This window comes from Halichoeres trimaculatus, unplaced genomic scaffold, assembly GCF_033239565.1.
Source record: "Halichoeres trimaculatus isolate MK-OKI-2021-1 unplaced genomic scaffold, fHalTri1.1 fHalTri1_scaffold_10, whole genome shotgun sequence".
Lineage (NCBI taxonomy): Eukaryota > Metazoa > Chordata > Actinopteri > Labriformes > Labridae > Halichoeres > Halichoeres trimaculatus.
Window position 1 is genome coordinate 25,022,370 of NW_027437187.1, and position 20,935 is coordinate 25,043,304.

General features: G+C 40.4%; 1 protein-coding gene across 1 annotated transcript in view; it reads left to right on the top strand.

Moving 5' to 3' along the window:
* Positions 1-458: 458 nt before the first annotated feature.
* The window catches only part of tubgcp6 (tubulin gamma complex component 6), a 29,774-nt gene continuing 9,297 nt past the window's right edge, over positions 459-20,935 (top strand). The window contains exons 1-18 of the mRNA XM_074678582.1: positions 459-916; positions 1,236-2,041; positions 2,184-2,347; positions 3,070-3,283; positions 4,134-4,292; positions 4,555-4,676; positions 4,828-4,891; positions 4,993-5,102; positions 5,230-5,321; positions 8,033-8,172; positions 11,284-11,433; positions 12,300-12,381; positions 13,159-13,247; positions 13,845-13,960; positions 15,517-15,655; positions 15,777-15,875; positions 15,987-17,649; positions 18,166-18,327. Of these exons, the coding sequence (XP_074534683.1) occupies positions 1,256-2,041; positions 2,184-2,347; positions 3,070-3,283; positions 4,134-4,292; positions 4,555-4,676; positions 4,828-4,891; positions 4,993-5,102; positions 5,230-5,321; positions 8,033-8,172; positions 11,284-11,433; positions 12,300-12,381; positions 13,159-13,247; positions 13,845-13,960; positions 15,517-15,655; positions 15,777-15,875; positions 15,987-17,649; positions 18,166-18,327 (4,351 nt within the window). The 5' untranslated portion in view covers positions 459-916; positions 1,236-1,255. The remainder of the gene's footprint in view (positions 917-1,235; positions 2,042-2,183; positions 2,348-3,069; positions 3,284-4,133; positions 4,293-4,554; positions 4,677-4,827; positions 4,892-4,992; positions 5,103-5,229; positions 5,322-8,032; positions 8,173-11,283; positions 11,434-12,299; positions 12,382-13,158; positions 13,248-13,844; positions 13,961-15,516; positions 15,656-15,776; positions 15,876-15,986; positions 17,650-18,165; positions 18,328-20,935) is intronic.

Sequence of the window (20,935 nt, forward strand, 5' to 3'; positions counted from 1 at the left end):
AGAAAGAAAGAAAGAAAGAAAGAAAGAAAGAAAGAAAGAAAGAAAATAAATGCACTCAGGAGATTAAACAAAAAGGATGCAAACGTAAAAAAAAAAAAGAAAGGAAAAAAAAGGAAAACAAAAGGTATTATCTGCTCAAAAATTGTTTTCTTTTTCTGTTTGGTGTTTTGCTCTTTGCAATGCCTCCATACATTTGGCTAACAAGAATTTGAGGAGCATATTCTTCAAGCAGGTATGTACATTCTCTGCAAACATTAAACCACGTTGTACTTTTTGTCTGTTGTCCTACTGACAGCAAGCTTAAATTAGTAGCAACAATTTAACCCTTTACTTATTTTGTAAAATGTAGAACTGAGGCAACTACAAAAGCGTCCACCGCATGGGATCTCAAAATAAAATAAATAACTGTAAAAGGGCTGTTTTTTTCCTGAGACGTCCTTTACTTTCTAATTTTTCTTATGACACTTGAATGCACCAAAGCGCGGTGGCAAATGACTGCTATGCAATCGAATGATTGACAAACACATTCGGCCAATCAGAGTTGACTCCACCAGCTTTCTAAGCCAACCACCGTTGACAATACAATACGTTGTCCAATCAGAGTTGTAGGGGCGTATTCTTAGTTTGTTGTCCCGCGACAGACGACTGAAGATGAATGAAACGGTTTGTTAGCAATTAGCCAGCGACAACACCACCACAGCCTATTAATGAGCGCTAATATGATTAAGAAATCAAGCAGTGAATAATTTCGGCACATTATCAGTGAGCAGATGTCTCGTATTCGGGATTTCACCTGTTTAATACCTCAGCTAATCGGGATAGCCTTGCTAAAAACAAATGTTAGCTAGCATGCAGGGGAAGAAGACACCTGGATTCAAAACTGTCTGAATCAAGCGAAGATTTGGCAGCTGTTTTGGTAAATATCTGAAAATGAGCTTTTTAACTCGTAAAAAGGAGAGAGTAATTACTTTGAAATTTGGCATTATTTGTGTTCGCCAATAGAGCATGATGTTGACTTAGCTTGCAGTAGTTAGTTTGTCCCAGGTATGACAAATAATACCTGCCACTGCAAGGAGATGGAATATGTGTTTTTCTGCATCTTTTATTGTAAATAATGTGTGTCGGAAGGCTTTTGAACCATTGAAATACTGGCATGTACGGTTTATTTGTCACTTGGTCGTCACATCGAATCAGATAACCACAAAGATTAAACCCATTTTCTTTCACTCATACAGGCTGAGGCAGCAGTGTTATCATGTACCAGAGCCCTGACAAACTAATGAAGTCAAGCTGCAACGACAGTAGCATCACGGAGCTGCTGGGTGCCCTTTGTGACAGCAGCCTGGCTGGAGTGTCATGGAAACGCCGAGCCTTGGGAGGAGTCTCAAGAGAGAGTTTCCGCAGAGCTCTCAAAAAGCGTGCTTATGGTGCCCTGTTGTCGAAGTTATTTCCGGATGGCATCAAAGGATCTGCCTCAGAACAGAGTGCCACAGCTTCTACACCACCTAGAAACAAAGTCTTGATGATATGCTTTGACCTGCGGGTGGCAGGGTGCAGAGAAGAGGCAGAGAGGTTGGAGGAGCAGTTGGAGAGGCTGCCAGAGGGAGCATCCTCTGGCCTAAAGGAAGTAGACGCAGTCCTGGAGCTTCTGGTGCACCTCGCCGGTTCAGCACCTCCTCCACCTACCTCTTTCAGCAGGGATTACATGAGACGAGAGAGGAGGGTGCAGCGGAGGCCTCAACCCTGGGGCTACCAGAGTGAGGAGCTGCAGAGGCTGGAGGCCCGGGCATGGGGTCTAGTGTGTCAGGAGGAGTGGGGAACTTTGGACAGTCTGTGTGGGACTCAGAGATTAATGGATGCCCCTCCAGGTTCAGGACTGTTTGCCCTCAGGACAAAAGGAGATGCAGAAGAACGGTTTGAGAGGGACACAAGGATGACGCTGTTTGGAGCACTGCAGCACACAAGAACCTCAGACATAGACATAAGAATGGATCTGCCACCTGTTCCCAGTAACATTGATGTGACAGGGCTGGCTATAAGGGTACGAGACTAGGTCCTCAACTTGAGTCAAAGTTTTGTATTATTAATGTTTATCTAGCAGGGTTCATGTTTGCACAAGTCTTTAGTTTGTGTATAAACCCTTGTCTAATATAACTCATCTGGGATAACTGTTTTCTGTGCAGGTCCCCTCTTCTTTGGATCAGTCAGAGGATGAGGGCTTCCAGTCTTCTTCAAACCTGACCCCAGACTCCCAGTCAGAGCCCAGCCCTGTTCCAGACTTTGATATATGGGAAGCTCTCCGCACATTTGAGCCTGGGAGACGTCGCTGCTGGGAGTCTGTTGGCTGGTAAGTCTTTGGATGTAAAAAAAAACAAAAAAACAAACTCAAGTGTAATTAACTACAACACTTTCAAGAGGAAATTTCTCTTTTTTGATTTGTTGATCCGTTTTACAATGTTAATAGAATAGAATAGAATAGAATATACTTTATTTATCCCAGCAGGAATCAAGAAAACAAAAGTAAGAAAGTATACCAAAAGTGCAAAAAGGTCCATAACAATATAGATGATGACATCTTGGCCATCATTCTCCTGTCAGTCAGTCTCAACCTCCACGGGGTCCAGGACTGAGCTTCTTCAGCAGTCTGTTCAGTCTTTCCTGTTTGCTCACATTAGTTCTTCCACTGTGACATTCATGTCCAGTGTTAGCTCAGTTAGCCATGTCTGTGAATAGCATGCTACTCTGCCTTCTGGTATTCCCTCTGTTGCTGGGTTAGCACAACTAGCTTGCCAATCATATTGGAGATAGATCTTATGTTCCTAATAACGATGGATGGAAGGACAGGTTGACGTCGTCTCTTTTTAGCTCATACCTGAGAACCAGCATGTCGCCCTTACCTCCTTCTCCTTACCTTGTGGGAAATCATCAGGCCTTGCACCAGTTAGCATTGACATGCTATAGAAAATAAGACGTTTGAACTCCAAACCACACTACAGAGCTCTACTGTAAGTCTTGTTGTCATTTCCATGATCCCTCTGACACATAATGCATGTCTCATTTTTTCACCAGCCCACCAGGGAAAAAAGAGTCCCTCTATCTAACAGAGGGAGGCAGGGAGGCCTTCGATCAACTCTATCGTCTGTGCGAAGGAGAGCTGAGAGTGGTAAGCACTGGTACTCCCTCTCCTCTCCTCCCCATGCCTTTGGACTCACAGACACAGCTGGTTTCTGACCTCCTCAACGTTTTGATCGGGGTGGCATCGATAACTTTCCCTTTAAACCAGGTGAGTTTGTTATCTTCATTGATCCGACTCCTAAGCGCAATAAACATAAAAAATTGTCGTTTCAGGGGATCTGGCAGAGCTGAGATATGAAATAGTGGGCTGATGAAAACCTTGTGGCATATACAATTATGAAACCAAACACAGAAAGGGGCAGAATCAATGCTGAGTCTTTGCATGCGTGATATACACACACCCCACTGACCTATAATATGGCAAACAGACGCTTAAGATGCATTAAATGATGAATAGATAAATTCGAATGCCTCCCTTGCTGAAGTAAATCCACAGGAGAATCTTTTTTCACTTTGCATTTGGTTTTAATTTATTGCAAGTCTATAGATATTTATAACATCAACTGAGCGGTTATTCTTTTGTTTACACAGACAGCTCTTTATGCCCCCTCTTTTATTTATTTACCTGCAGTCTGTGCTTTTCAGTACAACCAACCTGTGATGAGTTCTAAGTGTATGGTCCTCAAAGTTTGGATGAGACTGTCAGAGAGCCTTTTTTGAAACTTTGAGTTATCATTCAGTCTGTGCTTAGCTGTAGTTTTGTGCTTATTGTCTGTTATTTTGACCTCCCAAATGGCTCCCGTCTAGGAACTGTGTGTCCATTTCTCATAAAACAACCATGGGATGAACAGTATACAACAAACATCTGATTATGACTTGCAGTCTAATATAGTAACAACACACACCTTTAGAAATCACCATGGAGGTGACTGTCTGAAGGCCTCAACAAAACTTTAATCTTGTAAGCTTTACTTTGCTGTAAGGCTGCTTTATTGGATGTTATTGGACCGTTCTTTGTGTTTTCTTCACCACCTGTAAATACGCAATCTCCTTCCCAGAGTGTTCAGTTTGATGTCAGACCTGGCGTGTGCGTGTCTGGAGCCTCAGCAGAGAGTGTGACTCGTCTCTTAGGGGAGCTGGCGCAGTACGGTACCTACTACCTGAGGCTAAGCCAGTTCTCTCTGCAGAGTGCGGACAAAAAAGGCCTCGTCTTTCAGGTATTGTTTTATGTGTAATGGCAGTAGATGCTGTTGAGAGCGCATATTGTTACCATTTCTTTTGTGTTCACAAGAGTCAATTTAAAAATACTTTATCCATTTCTAAGAGAGCAATTAACACAAATACAGACTCATAATACACTATTATACGCAAAAGAGGCTGGGTGTGCCATAGGTATGCAACATTCAATCAGTAAATACATTTTCTTACATAATTAAAGTTAATGTAATCCAAACAAATATGTTGTTCCTGCTCTTCAAGGCTTTTACAGGTGGTTTGCGAAAGTATCTGCATTATTACAGGGCCTGCGTCCTCAGCACGCCTCCCACACTCAGCTTGTTGACCATCAGTTTCCTTTTCCGCAAAGTGGGCCGCCAACTAAGGTAAGGCCAAACCTCTTTTTTATGTTAACCCACACATCTGTAACCTTTTTGAACCACAGCATCACCCATTCCACGATGCATTCATGTTCAATCAGAGAAGACCTTGATGCAGATGTTATCAGATCAAAATATCTGCTTTCTTTAATCTAAGGTACCTGTCAGAACTGTGCTGTGTGGATGGGCCTTTGGGTGCAGGCCAGGCTACTTTCCCTGTGGTGAGCGCTCTTTTATCTGCAAACTGCAATATGTCATCCATCATGGCTGTGTTTAGCCAATCAGATGGGATGTCAGCTCAGTGTCGTGTTGCTCTCCTCAGGGTGTGAAACTGCTGTCCTACCTGTACAATGAAGCGCTGAATAACTGCAGCAACGAGAACTATCCGGTGCTGCTGTCCTTGCTGAAGAGCAGCTGTGAGCCTTACACACGGTCGGTCACTTCTCTTAACATTACAACAGAACAACACGACCCAAAGACTTTACCTCATTGACATGCTCAGGCTGCTTTGTTTGTTTTTCAGGGATTTTCACAGCTGTTTTTACTGTGCTTCATTTAGATTTGTCTCGGATTGGGTGTACAGCGGCGTGTTTCGAGATGTTTATGGAGAATTCATGATCCAGGTCAATGAGGAGTACTTGGGCTTCAGAGGTAAGATCACATGTACTTTGGCTTCAGTCAGCAGGATTAGGAAATGAGAAGCCTGCCAGACAGATTGTTGAGCAGAAAGACACTACGCTTATTAAAGCCTTTATTGCCTCGTTGGAATTGTCCTTGTTTCTGTAAAAGGTGTCATGGAGTTATTGGATGATAATCAGAGGGGAACAGAATAGGCTGCCATAGCTGTGCGTCACTGTGCAGCAAGCACATTAGGCTCCTTCATGTATTTTTATTTATATTTTATACAGGAAGTTTTTTTATTTCATTTTTCTTAATTGCTTGTGAAAAATCTAGACCACTGACTGTGTTTCATCCCAGTTAATGACTAAAAGGTAAGCAGAGGGAGTAGAGTTGAGGCAGGAGGAGGTGATCTCTGCAGGGTTGATAAATAAAAGCTTGTCTGAGCTCCCAAGGAATGTGAGGGTTGCAATTAGGACTCCAACCAAAACTTTATTCATTTAAAATATGCACTGCAAAATCTTTCCTATTTTTGGATTTGTGATTTGGTCTAAAAAGAGAGTGGTACCTACCACATTATCGAAAGTAAGAGCTTACAATTTTTTTTTCTCTACCCACAAAATTGAAACAGTTCTCAAATTTTCATAAAGAGTAAGAAAAGTTGTAGGTTCTCAGTCGGAAAAATATTTATAATCATGTTTGAATAACTTAGAATGGACCTTCAATATCTGTAGAAGTCTGTGCTGCCGCTCTATCACATCTCCATGTTTCTTTGGCAGTGCCTGTTTTTGTATTTGGTTAATGGAAGTCTACAATAGATAATTTTGAAGAAGAGATCGGTTGTTGTCTGTCAAAGGACTTGTATTAATAAAATCTGACCATTAAAATTTGACAACTGAAGGATTGTACCACTCATGCAGTCGAGAGTCTGCCCACTAGAAACCACTTAATACTCTGGTTTTGCACACTCAAGAACAGTTCAAGTAGTTTCATCTCTCAACACAACAATTGAATAATTTTATAGAAAGAGACACTACTTGGAAAGCTCATGAAATGGGTTTTTTTGAGTATTTCAGATCGTCTTTCTTAACAGAAAACAAGATATTTAAAAAACTGGGTTAGGATTGAGACAGTTCAAGGTATAGTGTGCATAAAAAGCTTGTTCTAAGTAACAAAAACATCATAATTAATATATTTAGGTGATTGTTTCCAAATTTATACAGTCTTGTGATTTTTTTTTCTCCTACACACAGCACGTATCTACACACTGTGTCTTTTAGGTATAGGCACACTCCCTGACAGCCAACAGTTTGTTTTTGGCCCCTATTAATGTAGCCAATAATTAATTTTCCAAATAGAACTGCCACACGTGATACCTTTTTTCAAAATGGGGACCATGGCCCCCCTGGGAGCCACCAGGAGGCACTAGGGGGGTCCCAGAAAATTAGAGGAAAGAGGAAAAAACTGAAACTGATTTTAACTTTTTAGTAACATTTGGTCCTGAACATGCAACACGTTAATTGCCATAATTGTTGGGTTCTCAAGTTTCCGATTGTACCTAACCACAACTCGTGTAACAGCTGCAATGACATGACAATGTCATGATCCATGTTGACCTGGTGGCTTCAGCCTGTTAATAATCTATCTAAAAAACTGAACTGAACTGAACTTTGAGGCTCTTCCCCTATCTAACTACTGACTAATAAGAAAGGAGTATCCCACCTTGGCTGACAGAAATACCTTTTACCTTTTGCCAGTCTGGCTTCTGGTGGCGTTAGTGTAAGATTTGTTATTCTTAACAAATGTAATAATTATTGGAAAGTGAATAAAACTTAAAAATTAAATTCTTAATGTTGAAATTTTTGTATATATTTTGAAGCATAGTTTGTTGGTTTCCAAAGGGCTCCCCAGCCAGAAACACATGCTGTTTGGGGGGGCCTTGGCATAGTGAAGTTTGGGAACCCCTGAATTAGCTCTGTTGAAATTAATGTTTATGTTTTACTATTTTCAGATGTTTCACCGACCAGACAGTGAAATGAGAAACTAATAAGCAGATTAATTGGTAATAGAAATAATCATTAGTTGCAGCTCTGTGTGGGGAAATGTTAATAAGTAATTAATAATCCTGAATAAATCCCTCTCACTGAATATACACACACTACAGCTGCCTCATTCTGACAGCTTTCCGTAAATATGGTTTTACAACAATCATCTCAGTCTATCCAAATATTGTATGTCATGCAACACCCCATTCAAGGTCAGACTATCACCTCGGCTTTGTCTGGCTGAGAGGTTCATTTGCTCATCGGCTACACCTCATCAACTCCCGCAGTGAACCTCTGCACTCCCCGCTCCCGCTTTTTGGAGGACACACAAATGTCATTGTTCTCCTCGAAGTCCGTCGGCCGGGGAAGCAATCAGCAGCTAAGCTTTCTTGGCAAGCCGCAGGCTTTTTGTGAAGAGCTCTGGAAGCTCAGTGCATTCATGTTCTCTTATGCTTTTTGCTTAGGATCACTGAGCTAAGCGCTAACAATTTCCAAGTGTTAATTCAAGCGGCCAGAGTTTTGCCATGCCCCGTAAGTCATACTAATAAGGAAAAGTTTTAGGCCAAGTGGCGGCTAAATATTACTCCATCACGTTTAGGTTTTGTGCTGCTGTTGTGAGTGATAAAACTGTCAACAGAGGGAAAACGACTTGATCTGAATGTAAATCAGTGTCTAACAGGCAGATTTGAATTTCTGCAGACAAACATTTCTGGGTCCAAGGCTATACCCTGATCTCCAAAGATGTGGAGGATTGTGTGCCCCTCTTCCTGAGACACATTGCCAATGAAGTGTACATCTGTGGAAAGACAATCAACCTACTCAAGATCTGCTGCCCACAGGTTTGTGTCACTCTTTTAACATATTCAATGAAGATGAGAGGTTTTATGCTAATGAATCCTGTGTGAAGACAAAGATGATGATGATAATAATAACCTTATCTTAATTATACTCTATTTTTATCACATTCATTGACTGTTTTTGCACTGAATAAATTAGACCCATGAAACCTTGACTCTGAGGTGATGCTGCAGTATGTGCTGTGTTTGGTTTTACTTTTGCTCTTTGCAGCCGTTCAGTGTGCTGTATTGGCTTAGAGATGCACAATTTGGCACTGACACCCACAGATTGTGCATGCACTCCACAATTTTCTACCTGCCACAACAATCATTCTCCCCATTTAGGAATCCATACTGCCCAAAGGGAATTGGACAAATAATCAATACAGTGACATATGAGGTTCCAGGCTCCTGCAAAATGTCATCAATACACTTGCACCGGCATTGTGATACATTTTCCAGTTCTTCAGAAGCAGAGATTTTTTAGTGTTTATTTACAAATCTGAACTATGTACTTTATTGTTCTCTGAGGACTTTCACTGACAAAGTATGAATAGCAAACATAGCTTGTTAATACGCTTTTCCCAACTTGTAATTGACAGCACTGCCATGAAGTCTGTAGGGGTGGAATGCTTGGTCAATGAATCAGTTGGCTATGTACAGAAAAGCTTCTTTTTCCTGTTTTAAGAAGTGATGTATCAGGTAAAAGATGCCAAATCATGCCTTGTTCTGATTTGGTAATGGTGGATTTACTTCTTTTACACACTTTGGTCATTTTATGTGGAGTATTTTTGAAGGTTGTTCTGAATGTTGGCAAAATTAAGGCAAGCCAAGGTGAAATTTTGGACTTTGAGAGGTTATTATGAGCATTTGTCTATTTTAACTGTTGCAGTTGATTTACAAGAATTTATGTTTGATTAGTAAAATACAGTTAAATTATGACCGCTTGATCTCTTATGTATCAGTTAATCTTAGTGACGTGATTGGTCTCAAAGATTTAAGAGACAAAAAACAAGTTGTCTGTTATAATATCAAAATTGAACATGCACACAGCTAGGGCTGGGCAATTAAAGTAGAAACGAAAATCACAATCATTAGAACCTTCTATTTTGATTTCAGTTATTTCATGATTATCCTACTCTCAACTCAGTTTATTCTTTAGTTTTGAAACAAGTACAGATGAGGTACCAAACATGCACAGATGAACAATTAAGGGTTATTTATTGAAGCAATAGAATTGAAAAGTCATATCAGCTAAAATGGAAATGTTTGTAGAAAAAGAAAATCAAAGCTAGGGAGAGAATAACAAGGGGGGAGTAGTCCAAATAATCGACACAGCAGTTTTAAGTTGGTTAGAAACTCTAATTGTCAGTTTGGATTATCTTACAATTAATCACCGAGCCCTACATACAGACTGGTACCAAAAATGTTTTTGCTCTGATTCACACTTTGTGCACGCTGTTTGGGGTCTGTCTATTATGACTCTGAGTTGCACATAGTTTGAATGGCTAAGGACATGGCTGATTCTTCTGCAAGCTAATGATGTAGCTTTTGTCTGGAAGCTTAAACCAAAGGTTAGGCTACATTAGCCTTTCCATTATGGTGACTGGCATCGTTGAGCTTCAAAGCCTTTTCAGAATCCAAAAGGTGACGCATGAGAATTTGTCAATTTTTTAACCAGCCTGTGATCAAAATAGCATATTGTGACTGTCACACAACACTTAGGTCTTACATTAATGTTATACTCCCTTTCAGCTGACTGTTTGTTACAATTTGGCTTTAGTTGGAGGTTTGTACGATAATTTGTTACCTGACAGTGTTGAAAATTATGATGACCCAGTGCATATCTCATATTCGGATCTTAGTATCCAGAATATTGCCAGGATCTGGTTCGTACTTTAACATTTGTCAGAAATTATGGTGACCTTGTCTTGTATTGTTTTGCAAAGCAATCCAACCATTTATCGTGGAGTTATATACACATATGGTGAAAACGGCCCTATCTCACAATGATAAAGAATCACTTAAAAAAGTCCTGGATCCAGACGGTGATTTGGATCAGCTCCAAAATTTAATCACTTCTTCCTTATCCCATTTTGAACATTTCCTAAAAATTTTAAGAAGATCTGTTGGTAACTTTTTGAGTTATGTTGTTCACAAACAAACAGACAAACTCTCCAAAAAACATAACCTCCTTGGTGATGGTTAGTACATATGTGAGTAGAAATACAAATCCAGTGACAGGCTTTTACCTTTAAATCAGTGTACTTTCTGATGATTAGAAATGTGCAATCTGGTTGCTAATATATTTTCTATTGACTGACTGTGAGATTATTATAGAAGTGGTGGCTACTGCTTGGTAAGTAGCACTGATGGGCAGATCGGTACATTGCTGTCAGACATGTGAGCAGATGTATATTAAGGTAGAGCAGCTCATAAAATGCTTTGTACATTGAGCAAAAGGAGCGCTATAAACATTTAAGAGCAGTTTATTTTTATTTTATAGTATCATACACTAAGTACTGTCAGTGTATTAAGAGTCCCCATGTGTTTACCCACACTCATGGTCATCCAGCTCAAGAGTTGTCTTTGTGTATGACCGGAGCTCTGACTCAACTTAATGTAAGAGTCATAATGTAGTTTTTATGAAGCTGCAGTATTTACTGTCCTCCCTTTCTCCTCCCTGGCTCTCCTGCTGATTCAGCAGCAAACAGTCTGTGTTGTGACTTGACCTGCCTGACCCAATCAGCAGGTCCTGTGCTCCAGATTAATTGGTATTCTGTTACTTCTGTGTTTCTCTGGATGCTAATTGCTCCTGGTGTTTGGATCTGATATTTACTTAGACAAATTGCAGGACAGCTATAAACATGTGAGATAATAGAGTAAAAAATTAAGGAGTGAACTAATTATTGCTAATGTGCGTACTTACCAGCGTGTTACAGTTTGATATGGCAGGGGGTGAAGTGCTTTTCATTACAGAAACAAACACTGTGGCTAATTTTCTAAATGAACACCAAATTATGTGAAACCTTTCGGGTCTGTGATATTTTATGATCATGATGAATGTCCACCCTCTTTTGTAGCATTCATTTTCTGGTGTGTGTGTGTCTGCAGCACTACATATGCTGGTCAGAGCTGCCTGTGCCTCGCATTTCCGTCACCTTTTCACTCCAGGAGGTGGAAGAGATTGAGAGGGACTGTGCTGTGTACCGTGGACGCCTGGAGAGGATTGCTAAGCACAGTGCCATGAGCAGAGAGGAGCAGGTACTGAGAGCTGATTGTTGTTTTTAACATTTTTTTCATCTCAAGTTTAGGAACCATGGAAATGGCTCTTCCTCAGTGCCTTGAAACTGATGATAGTTAGATTTTCTTTTAAATCATGGAACCAATAAATTGAACTTCAGTTTTTTATTTTGACAATCATGTAATTTCAAACAGCATTTTTTTCAAACATTGTTTTATTATTAATTTTAACTACCTGAAACAAACATATTTGTACACATTACAAAACATCCATGTGCACAAATGCAGTACAAGACACACAGACATCTCTTAGGTAGAGTGATAAGAAACATAAAAAAATGAAATTAATAGTGTCTTAGAAAAAGAAAAAAACAATTTCAATTAAATTTAATCCAAAATGTCTCTGTTTAAACTAACTGTATGCAATGACATTAACATTTAACTTCTCCACTGTTCATTTTGAACATTTTTAGCTCCCTGAGATGTTGCTTTTACAATCAGTAGTTGGTCAAGTCTTTTTTTGGTGTCCTTTTCAAACATGTTTTTTGTTTCAAAACAGGAAATAAAGTAGCATTGACTTCTGATGGTTTAAACGGTAAATAAAGTATAACAAATAGCTGTTCTCTGAAGTGATCCCATTTTAGACCCAACACTTAACTGAGTTTCCTACATACTGAGTGTTTCAGTGGTGACTCATTAAAATGTTGCTGCTGAATCCAGAAGCACGCAGGCAGCTTGATTTCATGTAACAACCTGATTTGTATTGCTTATGTCTTGTGGGTGCTGATGACTGGCAGAAGCGCAGGAGGGGGGTGAGGTGAGGTTTAGGGCATGTGGAGAGATCTTTTGATCTTGTTAATCACAATTTCTTGTCTGTCTGTTGTTAGGCTCAGAGAGCAGAGCAGGCCCGCCAGGAGCTGATCAATCAGGTCAGAGAGTCAGCAGCCAAAACCCTGGAGAGCATCCGCGGTGAGTGTTAAACTTATATCCCCACACACACACACAAACACACACTCTCCCTCTATGAGCATAATTTGATATAGTGCTTGATGTATATGCACACCCCCGTCTCACTGAGTATGCTTTTAACAAATGACTCCACTCTGCACTCAGTTGTTGACTCTTGACTGCAAGAGTTTCCTCTAGCTCTATTTATTCTTCAGAGAAGAGCAGCAGAGATGCACAGGGGGCAATCACAGAGAGGAATACTTTGTGCATCATCCAGTATTATAAGCTATAAAATCCAATCATTGCTTGCACAGTATAGCTGAGATTACTACTTCAAAAGATGAGTGCCAAAGTTTGTAAGAGGTGCAGATAGTTTGCTCGATACATATCTTGACATGACATAATTTTGTGTTTGTGTGTGGCAGAAGTTTTTAAATGTTTTTTTTTAGTTCTGTATTTTTATTTTGTCACTCCACATTTTATGGTGCAACCTGGGTCTTTTGTAAGGCACTAGATAAACTAGGGATGGGTACCTTTCACATTTGAAACAAATGGAAAATTGGCTACTCTTCCACTCCCTCACAGTCACAAGGATGTGTTTAGGTATCGAAACATGGTACCGTTTGATTTTACATGGATCTACAGACAGAATTTGGTTGGTACCCATCCCTAATACAAACTGAATTTATTTTTGTTGTTACTACTATGTGTGTGCATCAGAGAAAGACAGGAGTGTCACATACCTCTCTGTGTCCAAGGAGTCGGGCAGCTCTCTTTTATTTCTCTCCACTTTTTCAGGACGGCAAGTGTCGCAGCGTCTGGCTGAAGAGGCCAAGAAAAGGGAGCGATTCGAGGAGCTGAAACAGCACCTGGAGCAGGAGCAAGAGGTAGTAATGTGTGAGAAGAGAGCAGGAGATAGAACTGAATGTGTTGAGTGTGATTAAGCGTAACAAGTGTCAAAGTGTGTCTCTGCATGTATGTGTTAACAAGAAAAAGTGTGTGAAAGCCAGTGATGAACATGTGTCTATCAGTGTGAGAAATGATGATTTAAGTGGGCAGAGGCCAAACAAGGTGGTACTTGAGACAAGAATGATGGCATGGTGTTTTTTAACAGTTACTAAGGGAAACTTTCAGCTCTTTGGGTGCTGAACACTCCACTATGTTCACCAGCGAGCTGCACGGTCTCACTTTGCAGTTTGATGCTGAGCAGGTGCTTTACAGTAGGATTTAAAGCATTTTTTAGGCAGAAATACAAAGCTTTAACTGGCTGTAAGCTTCTATAAGCCAAGGTGAGCTTATTATTAATAAGCATAAATGTTTAATCTAAAAATATAAATTATTGCCCCTTTCTGTTATGTATACAGCAATTTTGATTCAGACACATCACACAAGGCTTTGATGCCCAATTTAGAAACTGGAGGCATTGATGTACATGTGTGTGCGTGTGCGTGTGCGTATGTGTATGTGTGTGTTTTTGGCAACAGTGGCGAAGTGTTGCCAAGAAGAAGCAGGAGGAGGATGACTTCAGCTTTGCCAGAGAGGTTAGGGACAGAGAGAAAAGACTGCAAGCCCTGGAGGAGCAACTGGAGCAGAGAGCCAGGTCTGACTGATTCCGCAGCCGTTACTACAGATGTAAATGTTTTATTGATGACTGATTTATCCCTGTTTAGATTTTATTTGATTAAGAATTTACAAGCATGATTGGATGTCACTTCCATCTGTGCAATTTCGACGTTGTGATTTGAGCCAAATTTCAGGCAATTGGTAGAGCCATGTGATGCCACACAGCTTGCTCTAAAGTAATCAGAGCCTGAGATGTGAGCACAGCGCGAGTGGGTTTCTGTGGAATGACTTTAAGTTTTGAGTTTGTTTAACAAAGTTTTCTCTGAAGTGACTTCCAACCCCTGAAGTTTTGTCCCTAACCTCCCCAATGTGAAAGGTGAAAATCCATATCCAGAGACATGTTTACCCATGATGTTGCATCACCTGTTATGTCCACAACTCTTTGAAAGTTGAGAACCAAGGAGATCAGTCTTAGCAGTTTTGACAGTGAAATGTCTCATTGTTACCTGAAAAAGGATTTTAGCTGCTTAACTAGAGTTCGGGGTCTCTTATATCAAACTTTGAGTTGAACTCAGGGTCAAAGAAGTTGCCAGAGTTTCTGTTTCATGTTTACAAATAGTTTCCTCTTTGCATGATGCAGTTTTAGGTATTAACTACCTGTCCACACACGATGTCAAATAGATATGATTTTGAGCCTATGCAGTGACTTCCACTGCAGTGTCAAGTCTGTAATGCGGTGCCCTCTTAAGGCCAAAAGATCACAATTTTGCAGGATGATTTTTTTTAACCTTTTCAGAAATTTGCACAGATATTCCTCCTACTTATTAAACTCTTATAGAAATATTATCTACTGTAGATGATGATTGAATTATTTTCAATAATCAGTCTGTTTTACAATTTGCACTGCGCCTCATTTTTTGTAATCCGGGTCAGACTCACCGTTCTCTAAATTTGACTTGTCATCAGAGGGGAAAAAACATCAATAATAAAATGTTTCAAACTCAATTTTGAACATAAATTATTCAGTCTTTGAGTATTTGCACCAGAAATATTAATCAAAGTGTGCTTTGGTATATCTACAAACTCTGCCAATCTGTTTGACTAAGAAATGAATTGTGCTTTTCGTATCAAAGTGCAGGAAAGATATAAAGTGAACTTGAGCTAATTCTGACTTAAGACTTGGCAGTAAAATGACATTCTTATAGATTAAAGGTTGCATATTTGATTCTTAACATTGCTGTATGTTGTGCTGCTGCAGCTGCAATAAAAAGGCAAAAGACTAATAAACATAAAATTGGTGAGATTTTTTGAATTAATTGATAATTCATAATTTTAGGATTGTCATAGAATTGTGATTATTAGCTGAGCAGAACAAATTATCTGAATTAATCTGACTCACTGCAAAAAACTCATTTCCCTATTCATCTCTTTCACCTCGTTTCCATTGTGAACAAAAAATGAAGGTAATTGTTTCTTGCAGCTTTGCTTAACACTAACCATTTTTAGACAAGCGTTGACAGCAGGATACTGGTGAGAAAACCTCTGGATAAATAATTAACAGAGAACTTGTGTGACACTCTACTCCCATTGTAGGAAGGAACTGATTGCTCAGTACAGCCGTCTGTCGGAGGAAGCAGCTCGCAGAGAGAGAAGAGCCATGTGGCGGGTGCAGCGAATGAGACTTGAAGATGCACGAGCTCAGTTCTTTGTGCACGACAGGCAGCAGACTCAGGTTTTTCATAAATTATAAATGAGCATCCAAAACACAAGCACACAAAGAGGATAAAGAAAAGATGATAAAAGAGATTGTAATTAGAAGCAATACTGTAAAAGCTCTTGTGTTCTCTTTCCAGGCAAGGCTGGAGAAATATCCTTTAGGCCAGGAGAGACCGCCCATGGAAGTGCCACCATCTGTTCTTTCAACACAACAGACTGCACCAGAACCAGCACTGGTATGAGCACACCCTGGTTTTGAACACTTAGCCTCATTCAGCACCCATTTTATCATGTCCTTCAGAAGTGTGCACCATAAAATCTTTTTATTTTCATCTCACTCTCTACAGGAATCTCCCTCTTTGGATGCATCTCAACAGCAGCCAACAGAGAACAAAGAACCCCCCACTGTGTCACCACAACCTCACCCATCTCCACTCTCACCCCTCCTTACAGCAGACCCCAACCTCATCTCTGAGAATATTGACATCACTGATTTCCTCCCGAAGCCACCAAACCCTGACAGCCAGCAGGTGGATGTGGCGTTACAGGAGATTGGATCTGACTTACCAGAAGTGTGTCCCACATCACAGCAGGTAGACTATGACTTCAGTGCCCCCTTTAGTCCACTTGAGGGTATCACCAGCCAAGCTTCTGTTCAGCCCCGGCCTCGTTGGGGGCCTGCAGCTCAGCCTGACCACCCCTCTTTTTCTCACATCCCCCTTGGAGAGAATATGTCTCAAGTTCAGGAGAGTGCCCCTGAAGCCAGCTTTCCTCTTGGCCAGTACAGCTCGAAGGAGCCTCAAGATGCGAGTAAAGCAAGCATTTGTGGACACCACACTCAAGCCTCAGTGCAACAAGTAGACAGCAGTGCCTCAGAGATGGAGAACAAGCAAGTGGAAGTTCCATCAGAACAGGAGACTGAAACAGGGAACTCAGAGCGTAAAAATGAAGCAAATGAAGGAGAAAGTACACAGGAGGATGTGGTTGATACTGGAGCTCCTCATGGGAGCATTCAGGAGATGAATCCAGAGCTTGCTTCAAACTCTGTTGCCACAAGGCCTTCAAACATCCATGGGCATTCCTCTAATTCTCACATAAAGGTCGGACAGTTTGTGTCAGAGGTAACTCCCCCTCTTCCTTCCCCCAGTCTTCACGGTCACTCTTCTGATGCTCACATTAAAGTTGGGGAAAACATTTCAGACTTTGCCTCTCCTCTTCCCACCCCAAACATCCACGGTCACGCCTCAGATTCCCACATCAAAGTTGGCGAGCATGTTTCAGACGTGACTGCCCCCCTCCCTTCTCCTAGCGTTCATGGTCACAGCTCAGATGCTCACATTAAAGTCGGAGAAAATGTCTCAGATGTTGTCGCATCACTCCCTATTGCTAGCATCCATGGTCACTCCTCTGATGCTAATATAAAAATAGGTGAGTTTGTGTCTAATATACCTGAAGAAAGATCTCGGTGGAGTAAACACGGGCATGCCTCAGACTGCATCCTTCAACCAGGCTGTGTGCTGACTGAAAATAAACCCTCTTTACTCACTCTACCAGGCAGCTCTTATGGTCACTCCTCAGACTCAGCTCTTGGTACTGGATGTGTAGTTTCAGGAGAAGAGCCCAAACGCTCTCCTCTACCTGGCAGCGCTCATGGTCACTCATCAGACTCAACTTTAGGCATTGGGTGTCTTGTGTCCAAAGCAGAACCTCTTCCTTCGCCTCTTCCAGGCAGTGCTTATGGCCACTCATCAGACTCAACTTTAGGCATTGGATGTCTTGTGTCCAAAGCTGAACCCCTTCCATCACCGCTTCCAGGAAGTGCTTATGGCCACTCCTCAGATTCCACGTTGGGGATGGGTTGTGTGGTTTTGGGGATGGAACCACAAGCCTCTACACTTCCAGGAAGTGCTTATGGCCACTCATCAGATTCTTCTCTTGGCGTTGGGTGTGTGGTGAAAAGCAAAAGCAGTGAAATTCAGCAGAAGAAAGAAGAAAAAGAAGATGGTAAAGGTACAGTAAATATTTGGTGATTCACATTCTGCAGGTTTAAATGTTCTAAGGCTTATGGTATGACAAGGTGTTAAAATCATTGATTTACTATAACCCTAATTTTACCAAATTATTGAGAAATACACAGAATTTAAAATATTTTGAAAAAAAGACGCTTATTTATGCACGGTGTTAACATTTTTTTATTTCTTTGTTACAGACATGTACACCTATATCAGCATTAAAATAACATAATGGATTAAACTCAGAGCATATTTATAATTCTTTGAAAAAACACTAGAAATGATGGCTTTGCTCTAAATTAGTTATTTCTGTCTGCTCTGCTATCAACCTGACCAGTTGATTGAGACAGTCTAGTATATTTCCAGGCACCATACAGACAGTTAATTTGTACAATCACAGTCCACAGTTATTAAACCAAGTCCCCTAATGTTAGAAAGGTTAATCATACATTTTGGACGTTAAGAGTTTAAAACAGTCAAATTTTGCTTCGTCTCTCAATGTTGCACACTTCAGGTCCTGATTCACACAGCCCCACGGAGCAGCTGGCTGAGAGCATGCAGTCTTGGGCAGCTGGCTTTGGTTTGTCACCTGGAGAGAGGTCGGAGCAGGAGTACCTCCAGGCTTTGTCTGCACAATACCAGGTGGAACACTACGAAGACTGCTACAACCTAATGGGTGAGTTATTGAAATACATCTTTCTACTGATTGTTAATGTGCACAAAGGCAAATTTGGCATGCTAAGAGATTGTTGGGCTGAAAGACCATTTGACATAGTTTGGTTTTTGTTATAATTGTTTTAGGAAGACTACTGGACTACTTGCAAATGCAGTTCTTTTAACTTTTGTTACAAAATTCACATTTATGAAAGGAGAGTTCTTAATTCTCAACTCAACTCAACTTTATTTAAAAACCACTTTAAACTGAGTGCTGTACATAAAAGTAGTGCAGGAATAAATAAGTAAATAAAAAAAATAAATCATTAAAACAAAGGTGCACATAGTAAAATAAATTGTGAAATTGTTCTAAAAATAATTTAAAACAATGAAACAATTAATAAAAACTAAAACAAACCATAAAACACTAAAACATGAGCAGAGTCTCAAGCTGTGTTAAAAGCCAAAGAATAAAAATGGGTTTTAAGACTTTTCTAAAAGCGGACAGTGAGGGGGCTTGCCTTATGTGGAGGGGGAGCTTGTTTCACAATTTGGGTGACTGAGAAAGCCCTGTTCCCTCTGAGCTTATGCTTTGACCTCAGTACCTCAAGGAGCAGCAGATCAGCTGACCTGAGGCACTAAGAAGGAGCGTGGGGATGGAGGAGCTCAGAGAGGTACACGGGGGCCAGACCATTTAAAGATTTAAAAACAAATAAAAAAATCTTAAAATGGACTCTAAAATGCACAGGCAGCCAGTGAAGGGGGGCCAGGATGGGAGTAATGTCCTCCCTCTTACATGCTCCAGTTAGAAGCCGAGTGGCTGCATTTTGCACCAACTGGAGACGTGCAAGGGAGCCCTGACTGAATCCCAGGTAAAGTGCGTCACAGTTATCCAGCCGAGATGTAATAAAAGCATGGATTATCGTTTGAAAGTGCTGCTGTGCAAGAAGAGGCTTCACTTACTGTGAAAAAGGATTTACAAAAGGCATTACAATTATAAAACAACAATGGGCCCAAACCAAAACCTTGAGGTGCACCTAATTTTAATCTGAATGCAGTTTCAGTTACTAAAGAATAGTGACTCTAAGAAGCTATTACAAATTGTATTTGTACTATTGCAAATACACTACTACAACAAGCTCACTGCCCCCCCCCCCCCCCCCCCCCCCCCCCACACACACACACACACACACACACACACACACACACACACACACACACACACATGGCACCACTGCTGATTCCCTCCCCCTGAAATTCAGGTATATGAACTATAACCAAGGGACTGTTTCATCTAGTCCTAAACAGAACCTATCACAAACTAAACTAAGGTCTGCTAATACCAGGTCATGTTCTCAGCAAGATTGTTCCAGTAGTTGTAGCTACTTGATTTAAAGATTTATTCAACAATTAGCATGGACTTATTTCACACCCTACTTACAGGAAACAGCATTGTGGTGATTAATTAGCCATAATTTAACCACAAATGTAACAAAAGGAAATGTTTTCACTCATTAAGTTAATATTATTTCCTCTGTGTGTTAATCACTGTATTAAAAATGAAAAAAAAAAATGTGAACAGGAATTAGATGAGCCTCAGCATCCGAGGCACCCAAAACAAGCCCTAATCAATTATTGTATCGACAAACAAGATTTATTGCCCCCAGTGCCACTCTAACAGAAATAGACTCCCCTTACCTACTGGATTTAGAGTCTGATGTTTTTAAATTTAAGAGGTTGTCCTAAGTTTTTCATTTTGGGAATGTGAGCATGTCTTCCCAGGAAAGATGAGTTGTTCAGTGTGTGCATCCTGTTTACTCCCTGATCTCCCCCAACCAACCTAATGAGAAATGAAACACCTTTTGAAACACAGCAAAACATCATGTCAGAACGCCTGAATGAAAATGATACACCTTTCAGCTTGGCAGAGCTTATTTCATGTAAATTAAAACATGTTCAGAAGTGATGCATTTCCTGAGGCTGTTAAATATTTACTCTCTCAGCAGGCGCAGGGGCTGCATGAAAAGCAGTGATATTTCACAAGGGTATTAAGCCTGGTGATGTTTTTTTTATTTGTGTGTAGGATGCATCATGGCATGCTGAAGTAATATCTTGTCTTTTTCCCCTCTGCGTGTGGAGTTCAGTCATGTTGTTATTCATGCCAACTTCCAGGGTCTTCATGAAATCAATCAGAGTCTAGTCATCCAAAATACATCTTCCACACTGCTGATCAAAGTCAGGAGCTCTAATTATTTACGAAGGGGAACAATATACACGGAGGGGTGGAAAAAAAATAATTAAACAACTTAATAAATTGTGTTATGTTATAAAATCAATCTGCAGTACATACTGCTGGTTTTGGAAGCTTTTATGTGTCGTTCTTGTTTTGATTGTTGTAATGTTTTTGATCATTTCTGTGTTTTTGTGTAAGGAGTCAGTATGATGTCTGCAACAAGCACTCCATTCCTTACTCCTTATCATTTATTTGTTTTTGTTCAGATAACCTGTAACTTCATAAAAGACTCATTAATTGAGAAGACATGAAGTCTCAAGTTGGTTAAAAGCAGTGGTGTATAAAGTACTTAAAGCTATACTTGAGCAAAAGTAACAATATCTCACTTGAAATCTAC